Source organism: Oryctolagus cuniculus, chromosome 7 (genome assembly GCF_964237555.1).
Source record: "Oryctolagus cuniculus chromosome 7, mOryCun1.1, whole genome shotgun sequence".
NCBI lineage: Eukaryota > Metazoa > Chordata > Mammalia > Lagomorpha > Leporidae > Oryctolagus > Oryctolagus cuniculus.
Genome location: NC_091438.1, coordinates 147859671 through 147874560, shown reverse-complemented (window position 1 = coordinate 147874560; position 14890 = coordinate 147859671). Strand labels below are relative to the sequence as shown.

The following is a 14890-nucleotide window of genomic DNA, read 5'->3' as shown; positions in this document are numbered from 1 at the left end:
AAGGAATATTGGGATCATTGTGATCCCTACCCATGCGAGATCGATAAATTTGGTGTATAGATTTTTTTTTTTTTGCTTTTTTGGTTGCTTATTCGGAATTTTCAGAGTACTCTCTTTTTTACCATTATTATTAAATTATCACTGCAACTTAATAAGGTTTTCCCATACTTGAAGAACCTTAGCCAGCAGAGGTGCTCTGGGCCTCTACATGTGAAAGGATTGTCAGCAGTCGTGATTGGTTGACTCTGCCATTGGCCGCGCTGGAGAACAATTTTTCAGAAAAGTCATCTTTTGTGTGATTTACAGCTCACTGTGAGGATGGTTGGCAAGAACCAGACTGTGGTGGCAGAAAATAGGTATTTAGTGTTGGAATTTGAGAACAGATATTTTCTATGTGGGTGGCTGTTGCTCATCAGACACATTAAGAGGAATTATAGACAGCTGGGTAGAGAGAGAATAATCCCTGTGACTGGGAGTGAGATGGTGCCGTCTTACCGGGGCCACCATCTCAAGCCCCAGACGCCGTTCTGTACACTAAGTTCGGCCTCTGCAGGACCCACCCTAGCTTACTAGGAGTCAGGTGACCAAATGGCCCAACCATAAGCAGCAACTCTAGCCCCACTCTACGGGATTCACTGTTCCCCTCCCTCATCCCTGCAAAGATATAACAAGGCTTGCCTTTGAACACAGGCCCTTTTTTCACTCTCTCCCTCCAGCTAGACGGGTTTCCCCCGTAAATAAACCCTTTCTTCTATTCTGGTGTTTGGTGTGTTTTGTGGTGGCCTTTTAGTGACAGTGTATGTCTGTGGCTATCAGGTTGTTTCATATCCCATCATTCAATTTTACACCTCTTACATGTGCTTCCCTACCTCATCTCCCTCAGATAGTCTGAGTGCAGTTTAATTTACTCTTTGTGCTGATTGTACTCCCTGTGAGCTGCAAACTGTATGATAAAAGAGCCCTGGTGTAGTACTGTGCCAGCATATTGTGGTTGAGATAGAATTGATGATTTTGGCTATTTCCTTTCTGAAAAACAGGATCGTGTGGGCGGACGAGTCGCTACATTTCGCAAAGGAAACTATGTAGCTGATTTAGGAGCCATGGTAGTAACAGGTCTTGGTAAGTAAGTCTTAGTTTTATGCTGCATACATAGTCTGAGACTTATAAGATTGTTTAAGCTTAAATATTTTTTATAGATTTATTTATTTTATTTGAAAGGTAGAGTAACACAGAGGGAAGGAGAGATATACCTTCTGCTGGTTCACTTCCCAAATGGTCACAACAGCCAGGGCTAGGCTAGGCCAAAGCCAGGAGCCAAGAACTCCATCTGGGTCTCTGGGTCTCCTGCATGGGTGGCAGGGCCCACGTATTTGTGTAATCTTCCACTGCTTTCCCAGGAGCATTAGCTGGGAGCTGGATCAGAAGTACAACAGCTGGGACTCCAGCTGGGACTCTGTTAGGGAATGCAGGTGTCGTAGGTAGTGGCATAACCTGCTGTGCTACAAGGCTGGCCTATCAGCTTACACTTTAAAGCCATAGATACATTTTAAAAATGTATTGGTTAGGGGCCTGCACTGTGGCACAGGTTAAAGCCCCAGCCTGCAGCCCCAGCATCCCATATGGGCACTGGTTTGAGTCCTGGCTGCTCTACTTCCGATCCAGCTTTCTGCTATGTCCTGGGACCATGGACCTCTCTCTCTCTCTCTCTCTGGTTCTACCTCTCTCTGTAACTCTTTCAAATCAATAAAATAAATCTTTAAAAAGAAAAACCATATTGGTTTAGGATATTATGTTAGTCCATTTTCTGTCGCTAATAACGGAATATCACAGACTGGTGCATTGTAAAGAAAAGCTTGTCTTAAAGTTTGGATCCAAGGTTGAAGGCCTGTATCTGATGATGGCCTTCCTGCTGGCATCACGAAGCAATGCAAGGATCCCATGGCAAGAGACGAGGAGTGCATGTGCATGTGTGTCTCTTCTGGTCTCTTCCATTTCTTCTAGAGCCACCAGGATTTAATCATGGAGGCCATACCCTAAAGGCCCACCTGTAACACCACAGTGGAATTGAGTTTGCACCCTTTTAACACCTCACAGTGGGGAATAAACCCCAGCATGAGATTTGTGAGAACAAATCCTGCTCAAGCCTTAATTAGCAAGTATTGCTCTTGTAAGTGGCCAATTTTGTGTTTGGAGCATTTTAAATTGTTGCATTGTTTATAATAGCAGGATGTTAGAAACCAGTTTAAAATGTTACATTATAGGGGCCAGCGCCGCGGCTCACTAGGCTAATCCTCCGCCTAGCGGCGCCGGCACACCGGGTTCTAGTCCCGGTTGGGGCGCCGGATTCTGTCCTGGTTGCCCCTCTTCCAGGCCAGCTCTCTACTGTGGCCAGGGAGTGCAGTGGAGGATGGCCCAGGTGCTTGGGCCCTGCACCCCATGGGAGACCAGGAAAAGCACCTGGCTCCTGCCATCGGATCAGCGCGGTGCACCGGCTGCAGCGCGCTGGCCGTGGCGGCCATTGGAGGGTGAACCAATGGCAAAGGAAGACCTTTCTCTCTGTCTCTCTCTCTCACTGTCCACTCTGCCTGTCAAAAAAATTAAAAAAAAAAAATTAAAAAAAAATGTTACATTATAGGAAAAAATTACATTATACAATGACAACTATACAGCTACTAAAAATTATGCTGCTCCACGTTAATATTAAATGATGCCCATGGTATATTGCTGAATTTAAAAATCAAAGTACTGTGTATTTTATGATCATTTTGTGTGTGTGTCTGTCTGATTTTATATACTTAAAACCTAGAAAGAGCTGTAATGAAATGTTCATTTATCTATTTTAAGTATCTTCTCACTTTCTTCTTTATGTTGAGCCATCTTTTGAGTTTTATTTTTTGAGACATAACTCATACCTCATAGGTTTTGAGTACTTTTTATTTTTTTAATTTAAAAGAAATTTTAAAAATTATTTACTTTTATTTTATTTGAAAGAGACAAACAGTGAGATAGTGATCTTCCATCTACTGGTTCATTCCTCAAATACCTGTAACAGCCAGGACTGGGCCAGGCCAAAGCCAGGAGCCCCAAACTCCACCCAGATCTCTCATGTGGGTGGCAGGGGCCCAAGTACTTGAACCATTCCCTGCTGCCTCCCAGGATGCATGTTAGCAGAAAGCTGGATCAGAAGCAAGAAATAGCCAGAACTCAAACTAGGCCCTTTGATGTAGGATGCAGGCATCCCGGGCCGTGGCTTACCCCGCAGCACCCAACACCCACCTCTGATATTTTTTGAGTAAAAATATTTACTTTTGAGATTTTCGTTCTCTTTTCATAGATATGTTGAATTTAATTGTTTGAGTTTTTTCTAGGAGGGAATCCCATGGCTGTGGTCAGCAAACAAGTAAATATGGAACTGGCCAAGATCAAGCAAAAATGCCCACTTTATGAAGCCAATGGACAAGCTGTAAGTTGAGGACAGACAGAACTTTTTCAGATTTCTCTGGTTTAGTTGAAAATAATTTTGGGGCTGGGAGATGTGTGAATAAATCTGCACTTATAAGTATAAACTGAGGATAGAAATGATGTAACATGATGCTGCTTTGTTCCTTAATTCTGAGCTCTACAGCAAAGGGATTATTTTATATGTATATGCTTTTTGTTTGGCTGTGGCCATTTACCCCAAGAGACTTGTGGAATTGAGACCTGATTCTTCATTTCTTTGTATTGTGCTTCCCATCATGTGCTTTAGCTCCGTGTATTCTTTATGACTTTGGTTTTATGTTTATAGGCTCAGGCTTTTCGTAGGCTAACAGCCAAACGTGGTAGTAAGTATCCAAATGCATAGGTAGGTTAAAGTATTTGTCAGCCAAACAAGAGACATAGGAGCTTTCCGTGCTTAGTGTGACAGTAGCTGTAAGTGATGACTGCTTATAGGAATGATTTCCTACAAATTAGGCTTAAGCTACATGAGTTGCTCTTTTTTTTTCCCCCTAGAGTGCTCTCATCACTGGTTCACTCCCCAAATGCCTATGATGGCTGTGATTGGGCCAGGGTAAAGCCAGAAGCCGGGAACTCAGTCCTTGTCTCCCATGTCGGGGGCAGGTACCTAACTACTTGAGCCATTATCTCTCGGGTGCACATTAGTGGGAAATTAATTGGGAGCAGAACCAGAACTAGAATCTAGGCATTCCAGTCGGGGATGTGTGTCTCCCAAATGGCGTCTTAACTTCTACATCAAGTACTTGACGGCTACCCCACCCTACCTGTCCTGTTCTGTTCTTTTAGGGATGAGTGAGATTCAGAAGTTTGTGTTTTACCAACTACTCTGTCACGCTGAGAGTCCACACCTCTCAGGCTATATTATTGTTTATAGTTTGAGGACGGGGAAATCTGCTTTGTATACAGTACTACTAGTAAGTAGTATATAGTACTATGATATATATAGTACTGTGCTGTATCATTACTACTGTTAGAAGTGATAAGATCCCAATTCCGAAAGTTTGTGTGGTGGGTGTCGGGCATCCTCACCTATTCCTGTCTTCCCTTAGGCTTTTGTGAGATTCAGGTGAGAAAAACTCAGACTTTGAGAAAATGCTTTGGTTCCCATCTCAACCATCCTGGCCCAGGTTTCCCTCCGTGGCTTCAAGGCTTCTTGTAGAATAAACAAAGTAGAATGAGAAGGATGAGGTAGTTTAAAAGTTCAGTAAATTTCTGTTGTTCTACAAAGATCTGTAAAGGGAATAGAGATGAATAAAATAGGCTTTGCCACAATCTAGGATACTAATAAACAATTCTTTTTTCCTAGCTCTTTATTTTGGAAACTTTAAACATATATACAAAAGTAGGAAGAATAGTAGGCTGAGCTCCCATTTTCCCAAACTTGTTTTATTTATCCTGTAGCTTCCTTTTGTTTAAAATCGGGAATATTTTAAAGCAAATCATAAATACATTATCCATAAATAGGCCAGTAACACAGAGTCCCGGTGGATTTGCCAAGGGTGAGATAGAAGCACAGGTTGCTGTGGACGAGCCATGGGAGCAGGGGAATGTGTGGAGGTGAGAGGAACAAGGTCAGGAGAGGGTGGAGGGAAGGGTCTTTGTGAAGGGCAGTGGTTGTGGAAGGGAACGACATGGCAGGCAGAGGATGCTGTAGTCTGAGCAGTCTCTGAAGGAGGGTGGGATTGGTACTGCTGAGGGCAGGAAGATTCAGAGCTGAGGTGTAGGATGGAGCTGTGCTGTGGGAGACGTTGCTGGTTGTGCTGATTGCTTGGTTGGTCATTGAGAGGTCTGAGAGCAGGGGCAGTGCCATGATTGGATTGGTGTTTTTGGTAGATAGGCAGCAGAGTGCAGAATTGAGCTGAGGAAACAAGGCTCTGCAGTGGCTGCTGTCGCAGTAACCCACAGTGAAGACGCTCCTGGAGACACCATCTTTTTCTCTAGACTTTGCTGCATGTTCACTGAGTCTTGTTTTTTTTTTTTTTTTTCTTTTATAGGAATGCCAGCATCGCATTATAGCAACTTTAACCTGTTGCACCACAATGCTGACTCTATTCTTGTTTTTGTTTTTTAGTAAGATTTATTTATTTATTTGAAAGAGTTACAGCGAGACAGGGAGAGTGAGATCGATCTTCCATTGGCTGATTCACTCCCCAGATGGCCACAACAGCCAGGGGTGGGCCAGGCCATAGCCAGGAGCCTCTTTTGTGTCTCCCACATGGGTGGCAGGGGCCCAAACACTTGGCCATCTCCTGCTTTGCTTAGGCCATTATCAGAGAGCCAGATCAAAAGTGAAGCATCTGGGACACTAACCGGTGCCCTTACGGGATGCTGGCATAACGGGTGGCAGCTTTACCTGCAGTGCCACAATACCAGCCTCTCATTTCATCTTTCAGTAAGAAGAGAACTTTTTCTAGTAGAAATACTCAGAGAAATGGGTTGCTTTATGGGATTAGGTTCTTTTCAAACATTTGTTGCTACATAGTGTACCAGTACTACCCAGAAGTATGGCCTGCCCCTGCTGCCATTCTTCTAGTGAACTGTTGGCTACCAGCATGGAATCGGATAAACAGTTACATTCTTCACTACCCTGTTAGTTCAGGTGATGACTTTTGGACGGGGGAGTAGTAATGATTTATGTTCTGACTTACTGACCCTGTATTTGACCAGGACTGGCCTTTGGAGTAGCATTGTGGTAAACAGGTGCTAACCTGGTGGTGTGATTTCTCAGCGTTTTGTACGCAGGAATGCTTTTCCAGGGGGATAGTTATCATTCAGTTATATCTGTATGGGATTTTTCTACATTCTGTTTGTTTGGTGCAGCAGCCAGATGGTGAGGAAGATTCTTCAAGCCCCTCCAATTCAGAAAGGCATGTTTTGCAGCTGTGGGTTTCTCTTGCCTGCAGTTAATGAAGCACATGAGTGTTTCTGTGTTTTGCCCCCCAGCTGTCTAGCTCAGTGTTAGAAGGACAGCTACTGACTGTTGATCCGCTGTTGACTTGCCCGTATGAAGAGCACCATTTACTAATGCCTATAACTACAACTCTTGTCTCATGGCTTTAGAAATATAGAGGGCTAAGTAGGTTGATAATTTCATTCCTCCATTCTGCACTGTAGTCAGAAAGTTGGAAACAGACCCAGTGGCTGGTGTTCTGGCTCAAATTTCCATATTTGTTTTCCACCTGACTGATGAGGGAAGCTGGGTAGATGAGTGTGTGATTCCATCAGCTGGGTCTTCCTCTCCAAGCACTTCCCTTAGTTGTTTCTGTAGGAGCCAACAGGACCTACCTAGAGTAAAAATTCACTTACTGATTTTTCTTTAGTGAACTGTTGGGTGAAATGGCGTTATGTTCTTTTTTTTTTTGTGGATAGCCTCAGTTAAAAAAGGTAATTTGATGCTTGTGTTATTACTACATAAAAATTAACTTTGCTATTCTGTACAAGGCCAGCAGTTACTCAAGAGTTATGAACGTAACTTGTCATGTTGTCTTTTTTTTTTTTTTTTTTTTTTTTTCAAGATTATCTGAAAGGCAGAGTTAGCTAGAGAGGTAGAGGCACAGAGGTGTGGGCTGAGGTGAGGGGGTCTTCCATCCTCTGGTTCACTCCCCAAATGGTTGCAACAGCTAGAGCTGGGCCACAGGAGCCAGGAACTTATTCCAGGTCTCCCATGCAGGTGCAGGGGCCCAAGCTCTTTGGCCAACTTCTGCTGCTTTCCCAGGCCATAGCAGAGAGCTGGCCTGGAAGAGGGGCAACCGGGACAGAATCCAGCACCCCGACCGGGACTAGAACCCGGTGTGCTGGTGCCACAGGCAGAGGATTAGCCTATTGAGCCGTGGCGCTGGCCTGTCATGTTGTCTTACAGACATATCTTCTACCTAGCCATTCTGCTACCATAAGAAAAAAATCACATAGGAAGTGGGTTTTGGTATTTTTATATTGTTGTTCTGATCACAATCACAGGGATCCTGAAAGAGTTTACATTGCTGTTCTCCATGGTCCTACGTTGGCAGCAATGATGTTGAGCTTCTGTGTTTGTTTTTGACAGTACAAGTTTATTTTGTGGTGCTGAATGGCTAAAACAAGAGCTGCCCTATGGAGGGAGGTACAGAGATATAAAGTAATGTAGATATAAAGGTTATCCCTATAACTAGAAGGACTCTCCCAAACCTTAAGTCTGTAAAAAACAGAGCTAATGCAGCCCTCTGATTGACCAGTTGTGGAGTTACACTCTGACCTCAGCTGTAATCACTTTGAACTGGATGTGGAAGAGGTGGAAAAAGGATCATGGAAGGTTGGGGAGACAGGGAAATGGCTGTGAAGGTTTTCCCTGCCTCCTGTGAACTTGAGGGCTTTAGTTCCCCCCCTTTTGGGGGCAGGGGTAGTGAAGAGTCTGAAACTCTTGCAGAGCTGTGATACTGTGTGCATTACAAGGTCTCTGGTCCCCTTTGGACTGTGTGTATCTGGTTACCACGTGAGATGCAAAGGCTCTGTAACTACTTTGAGAAACTTGGATTTTGATTTTCTTCTTGGGAATGCTCAACTGTTAGGAGGAAGATAACACATGAAAGGAAATGGTTTCCATGTTTGTTTGTTTTTAATCTATTTGAAAGGCAGAGTGAGAGAGACAGATAGATATTCCATCTGCTGGTTCACTTGCCAAATGCCCAGGCTAGAGCAAGCTAGAGCCAGGAGACTGGAGTTCCATTTGGGTCTCCCACTTTGGTGGAAGGGGCTCAAGTACTTAAACCATCATCTGCTGCCTCGCCAGAATGCACTGGTGGAAGCTGGATTGGAGGCTGAGTAGCCAGGACTCCAGCCAGAACACCTAAATGGGCTGTGGGCATCCAAAGTAGTGGCTTAATCTGCTGCTCCACGCTGCTCACCCTAGCAGTTACCCCTGGGTGGGTTCAAACCCACCATCCTTTTGGTTAGCAGAGCAACATGCTAACTGATGATGCCATGGAAATATGACTAGGTTATCATTTTTTTGGTTTGTTTGTTTTGTTCTTGTTTTGACAAAAGCCTATGTGCCTTCGGGGGTTTTCTGTTCCCTTGAAGGATCATCTTCAGGATCTTTATAACAGTCTTTCTCTACCCTTTATTTTATTTTATTTGAGAGACACATAGAAAAAGACATTCAAAGAGCTCCTATCTGCTGGTTCACTCCCTGAATGCCTGTAACAGCTAGGGCTGGGCCAGGCTGAAGCCAAGACCCTAAAACTCAATCTTGGCCTCCTGTGTGGGTGGCAGGGTCCCAGATACTTGAGCCATCACCTGTTGTCTCCTAGGATGTGCATTAGCAGGGAATTGGAATAGAGAATAGAAGCTAGAACTTGAACCCAGGCACTTCCACATAGAATGGAAGTGTCTTAACCACTATACCACCCTTCTCTTAAAAAATCATGACTGCCGGGGCAGGCACTGGGGCACAGTAGGTTAGGCCACTGCTTAGGATGCCCTCATCCCATGCTGGTCAGAGTCCCAGTTCTATTCCCAGTTCAGCTTCCTGCTAATGCATCCTGGCAGGCAGTATGTGATGACTCGAGTGCTTGGTGTCCCAGGTCATCCACTGGGATACCAAGTGGAATTCCTGACGTCTGGCTTTAGCCTACCCAGCTTTGGTGGATGCAGGCATTTGGGGAGTAAAGCAGCAATGGATGGAAGATCTCTCTGTCTCTGTCGCTCTGCACACACACACACACACACACACACCCCCGCTTTGCAGATTTATTTACTTGTAAGTCAGAATTAGAGAGGGAGAGAGAGATCTTCTGTCTGCTGGTTCACTCCCCACATGCCCACATGGCCACAACAGCCAGGGTTGGGCCAGGCTGAAGCCAAGAGTTTTGTCCAGGTCTCTGACATGGGTGGCAGTGGTCCAAACTTGGGCCACCTTCTGCTGCTGCTGGCAATTAATAGGGAGCCAGATAAGAAGTGGAGCAGCCAGGCCGGCGCCGCGGCTCAATAGGCTAATCCTCCGCCTAGCGGCGCCGGCACACCGGGTTCTAGTCCCGGTCGGGGCGCCGGATTCTGTCCCGGTTGCCCCTCTTCCAGGCCAGCCCTCTGCTGTGGCCAGGGAGTGCAGTGGAGGATGGCCCAGGTGCTTGGGCCCTGCACCCCATGGGAGACCAGGAAAAGCACCTGGCTCCTGGCTCCTGCCATCGGATCAGCGCGGTGCGCCGGCCCCAGCGCGCCGGCCGCGGCGGCCATTGGAGGGGGAACCAACGGCAAAAGGAAGACCTTTCTCTCTGTCTCTCTCTCTCACTGTCCACTCTGCCTGTCAAAAAAAAAAATAAATAAAAAAAAAAAAAAAAAAAAAGAAGTGGAGCAGCCAGGACTCAAACTGTTGCCTCTACAGGATAGTTGGTGTCACATGTGGCAGACAGCTTTACCTTCTATGCCACAATGCCAGCCCTCAGCTCTGCCTTCCAAGCAGATGGGAAAAAATTTGACTGCCAGCCCCCGCTTTTTATAACAGGAAAAATCTAATGTCTTTTTTTTTTTTTTTTTTTTTTTTAAGATTTATTTATTTGAAAGACAGTTACAGAGAGAGGTAGAGACAGAGAGGTCTTCCATCTGCTGGATCACTCCCCAGATGGCCGCAACGGCCACAGCTGTGCCGATCCGAAGCCTGGAGCCAGGAGCTTCTTGTCGGTCTCAAACATGGGTGCAGGGGCTCAAGCACTTGGGCCATCTTCTACTGCTTTCCCAGGCCACAGCAGAGAGCTGGATCGGAAGAGGAGCAGCTGGGACTAGAACTGGCGCCCATATGGGATGCCTGCGCTTCAGGACAGGGCTTTAACCCGCTGCACCACAGCGCCGGCCCCCAATGGCTTTTTTTTTTTTTTTTTTTAATGCTCCTGAAATTCCCAGATAGTTTTGCCCCCTCAAATAATAGTTTTAGGGGCCAATGTAGTAGCATAGTGGATTACCATATGAGTGCTAGTTCAAGTCCTGGCTGCTCCACTTCTGATCCAGCTTCCTGCTAATGTGCCTGGGAAAGCAGTGGAAGGTGGTCCAAGTATTTGGGCTCCTGCTGTCCATATGGAAGACCTGGATGGAGCTCCAGGCTTCAACCTAGCCCAGCCCTGGACATTGCAACCCTTTGGGGGATGAAGCGGCTGCCAGAAGACCTCTGTCTCTCTCCCTCTAATTCTGCCTTTCAAATAAATACAACTTTAAAAAAGAAAACAATAGCTTTAATAGTGACTTTGCTTTTATAACAGAAGTTGCTGAATGCCTCTACTGTGCTGGAACCTGCTGGAGTAATTTCCTTAGGCATGTAGTGTACCTTCTCCTTCACTGCTTTAAGGAACTGTCAGTCATTTATGTCCCCTAAATGATTTCTTAGAACTTAAAGGATAAAAGGGACAGTAGTCGCCATATATAGAACCACAATGAATTGTATCTGGTAAAAATGGTTATTGTCCTTATTGTCCCCTTGGGGTAAAGGCTCCCTCTCCTTTCCTTGGCTGTTTGGGGGAATCTAAGTCAGAGACTCTTCAGCTGTAAATTTCTTCTTCCAGATTTTACCAGAGGAGCTTATCTTAATCTTCTGTTTCGCCATAGTCTAGAAACGGTTAATGGTCTGAGCAAGGGGGAGGTGGAGATGGATTGCGGCCCTTTTTGGCCAGGTTTGGACATTATAGTTTTCTTTCAAAGTATAGCTCTTCATGAGGATTTTACAGGCTGATTCTCAGAATTTGTGTACCTGGAACATTGCTGCACTTAACTCCATTCTGCTGTGCTGCTAAAGAGCTTGTTGAGTCTGGGAGTAAGACGGATGTGCATTTTCAAAAACCTAAATGGTAGACTGCGACCAGAGGTAGAGCCAAGGAGAGCTGGCATTCCTTTGGAATTATTTCTTGTAGGGGCAAGGACCTGTCCAGAAAGTTACTTGGCTTTCCCTAGGTTGATTTCCACACAAGCTGCACCCTTCTTCCTCCATCCCTCCCCACCATGTTCAGGAATGCCCTGTATAAGCATCTGGGATGCTACGGGACCAAAACAGTCAGGACTGAGCCCACGGAAAACTGTGTGGCTCAACAGATTGTTAGTCTTGAAGGAACTGTTTACCTGCGGTTTCCATTGAGAAATAAATGGCTTTGAAGCATTAGAATCAAATTCTGTGTAAGGTGCTATCCTTTTTGTTTGCTTCCTTAGTAGAAGATCGTGTATAACTGGTCCCTCCCAGTTCCTAGTACAGGATGTCACCTGCCTTTTGTTGTGGTGCTGCATCCTTTGTAATCATTTGTTGAGTTCCTTTTTCAGGATGAAATATGAGGATACTACTGAAGTTTGTGGGAAATGGAATTAAAAGATAAGTTTATTGTAATGCAAAGTTTTTGAAATCCGTGTATAAGGGGTCTTCAGGAAGTTCATAGAAGCTGTATTCTTCAGGGCCAGCGCTCTGGTGTAGTGGGTGAAGCTGATGCCTGTGGTGCCAGCATCCTTTATGGGCATTGGTTCAAGTCCCGGCTGCTCCACTTCCAATCCAGCTCTCTGCTATGGCTTGGCAAAGCAGTTGAAGATGGCTCAAGCACTTGGGTGCCTGCACCCACATGGGAGACCTGGAAGAAGTTCCTGGCTCCTAGCTTCGGATCAGCTCAGTTCTGGCCGTTACAGCCATTTGGGGAGTGAACCGGTGGATGGAAGATACCTCCCTCTCTCTCCCTCCCTCCCTCCCTCCCTCCCTCCCTCCTTCTCTTCCTCTCTCTCTAACTCTGGCTTTCAAATAAAATAAATCAAAAAAAATTCTGCAAAAGTTATGCCTGGATTTCAAAAAAATTAGCTTTTGATTCCATTTTCCTGCAGACTTCTTGAAGTGCCCTCTTGATCTGGACCTTTAGTAAAGTCAAAGTCACTGCTGCGAGACAGTCACTGTTTCAACTTCTTAGTTGTTTGTAGAACAGTAGAATCCAAGGAGAGAAGCGACCTGAAGCGCTGGTAGTTCGGAAGTTAAAAGTAGTTGTTTCCTAGAGTTCTTTCATTGTTTGGCTGTATTAAATAGAACATGGCTTATTTTTCAAGCTGGTTTCAAGATGAAAATATATTAAAAACATATTTTGGTTTTTCTCTCAATCAGTATTGATTTCCTGATGAACAAGTGTTTTATTTATTATTTACAAAATATTCACTTAATTTCAAAGTGAAATTTTAAAGTTACTGGGAAAACTGCCGTGTTGCAAGGCTACCCCTGACTGCAGTTCCCGCACTGGGGCTGACGCAGGGGGCCTCACTGCCGCCCGCGCGCTCTCAGGCCAGAGCGCTGCGGCCACCAGCAGTCACTCAGCGTGGCAGTCAGCTTTCCGTGTGGTTTTTGTTTGTTTGATTTTATTACTGTTTACTGTCCTGTGTTTTCCCTTTCCACTTTTACTGACTTGCTTTATTCCTCATTGCTTTCGGACACCTCTCTCTCCCCTGCCTTTTTAAATTGCTTTCTTCCGGCCATTTCTCTGCTTTAACCTTTCCCATTTTGGTCTCTGCACAGCCTGTTCCTTGTTTACACTCTAGTGGTTGCAGCTTCTGAGCAAAGCAGAATGCTTCCGCCATGCTCTGTGTGTAAAGCCTGATTTTACTGCTGTCATACAAAACTAAACTTACGTGGCTGTTGGGCTGTTATTTACAGTTTATTTCTCTCTCTGCTGCACTGGTTAAAAGGACACTGTCAAGGTATTTTTTTTCATAATTTTTCAAATCATTTTCCTCACTGTTTACAATAACCCATTAAAAGCGTGACACTCCAGTCTTTTCCTTTCGAAGACCCTCTCCATCCTGCATTCACACTGGTCTGTTGTTGTACAGTTGCGCCTGTATGTTGGGCTGGTGCCATTTGCGGTTATGTCATTGGAAGCGCATGTAAAACATCAGGTTTTTTGTCGGGGGGAGGGTGTGGGTGGACTAAAGGAGAAAGTGTAAGAATCAAGTGGGCAGCTGGGCAAACAGAGGGAAGAAACAAAAGGTCAAATTTGGTCCCTCTAACCTTGACAGTGTCCCTTTAAATATTTCTCTACCACACACCCTGGACCCCAGTGACTGAGCCTGAGTGCTGTGTCCTTTTTCAGTATGAACTCCCCTATGTGACTGTCACCTACGGAGATTGAAGCTTGTCTGAAGCAGGCCATCCAGTTGGCCTGGAGGAGCTTTAATCCGCCCCCTTGCACTCTCGCGTTGGCACAGTCTTCCCCGCGGCAGAGGCATGTGGTGCGTCCTCTCACAGGCGTTGAGCAGCCACCCCTTAGGGTGGTACCTTTGTGTACTCTAGGAAGAGCATCTGTGATCAGTTAAGATCTCATAACTTTGTAGACTTGATGATACCTGTGGAAAGGAGAACCAGCTTCAGACATCTAGACATGGTAGACATCTAGCATTGTAGGAGTCGCGTTAGAAATAGTAAGTTTCTGAGCAGAATTTCATTGAGTTGCTCTGTGCATGACCATACTCACTCTCATTGAGGAAAAATACTGATTAGAAGGGAAACAAAGTTCCTGATAAGAGCATCTCTTTACCAGCTTCTAAAGCTGTATGATCAAAACAAGTAGGGATGTCACCAGGAGCTCTCTTTCTGGCTATGGAGGTGAATGGATAGATATTTTTTTATTTACTAAGTAATATACCTCTTTGATGTGCCAAGCCTCAAGAGCCTGATTCTTTGCCTCATTTCTCAACACAAACCAGAAGAGATTTAGATTTTTTTTTCTTTTTAGGCTGAGAGTGTGTGTCTGATTCACAGATACTGGGATGTTGCCAATATTTAGCCTTCTAGAACTTGATGCTTTGTGTATGGTGTTTATTAGAGCAATTGTGTCTCACTGAAGTTCAAAAGAAGAGGTGCATTCCTCCTCCATTTCTTGTTTGAGCTCATTGTACTTCTTGCCAGAATCTTTGTGCCACATAGTGGCTCATCGGTGGAGTTCATTGTGTGATCAGTGAAGGGACAGAGGCTAAGGCTTTGAAATCTTCTGTTTAGTTGAACTGGACAAAAACCAAGGTGTTTTGAGAGGTGGAATCTTACTGTGATGGTCTTGACAACAGTTTCCTCTGATTGTAAAAGATCATTCTGCGATCACTTAACTAGAACTTCAGTGTTTTGTTTCTGGTTGCTGATTTTCAGTTGACTATAAAAGGAGATTCCAAAAGTTTTGAACCCACTTCCCAGTTGGTACTCAACTTAGAGCAAGAGATGTTTGCCTTGGACATGCGTGTTCCTTTTCTCATGCTGGCCATGAGCTCAGTGGTAGAATACAGATATAGGTTACTTTGGTACAGCATTACGCAGTAGCAGAGGGACGTGTGTCACCTCACTGATGGTGTCAGTGGAGGGGCACAGCATGGCCTAGAGGCCTGGTCTGTGATCTGTTCACCTCACCTACAGCAGTGAGTAGCCAAAACTGAA

General features: G+C 45.0%; 1 protein-coding gene across 2 annotated transcripts in view; it reads left to right on the top strand.

The window, feature by feature from the left end:
• Window positions 1–14890, top strand: part of KDM1A (lysine demethylase 1A) — a 65239-nt gene that overhangs the window by 35012 nt on the left and 15337 nt on the right. For both annotated transcript variants that reach the window (XM_051857966.2, XM_051857965.2), the window contains 2 exons: window positions 1038–1119; window positions 3369–3463. In XM_051857966.2, coding sequence (XP_051713926.2) covers window positions 1038–1119; window positions 3369–3463 — 177 coding nt within the window. The remainder of the gene's footprint in view (window positions 1–1037; window positions 1120–3368; window positions 3464–14890) is intronic.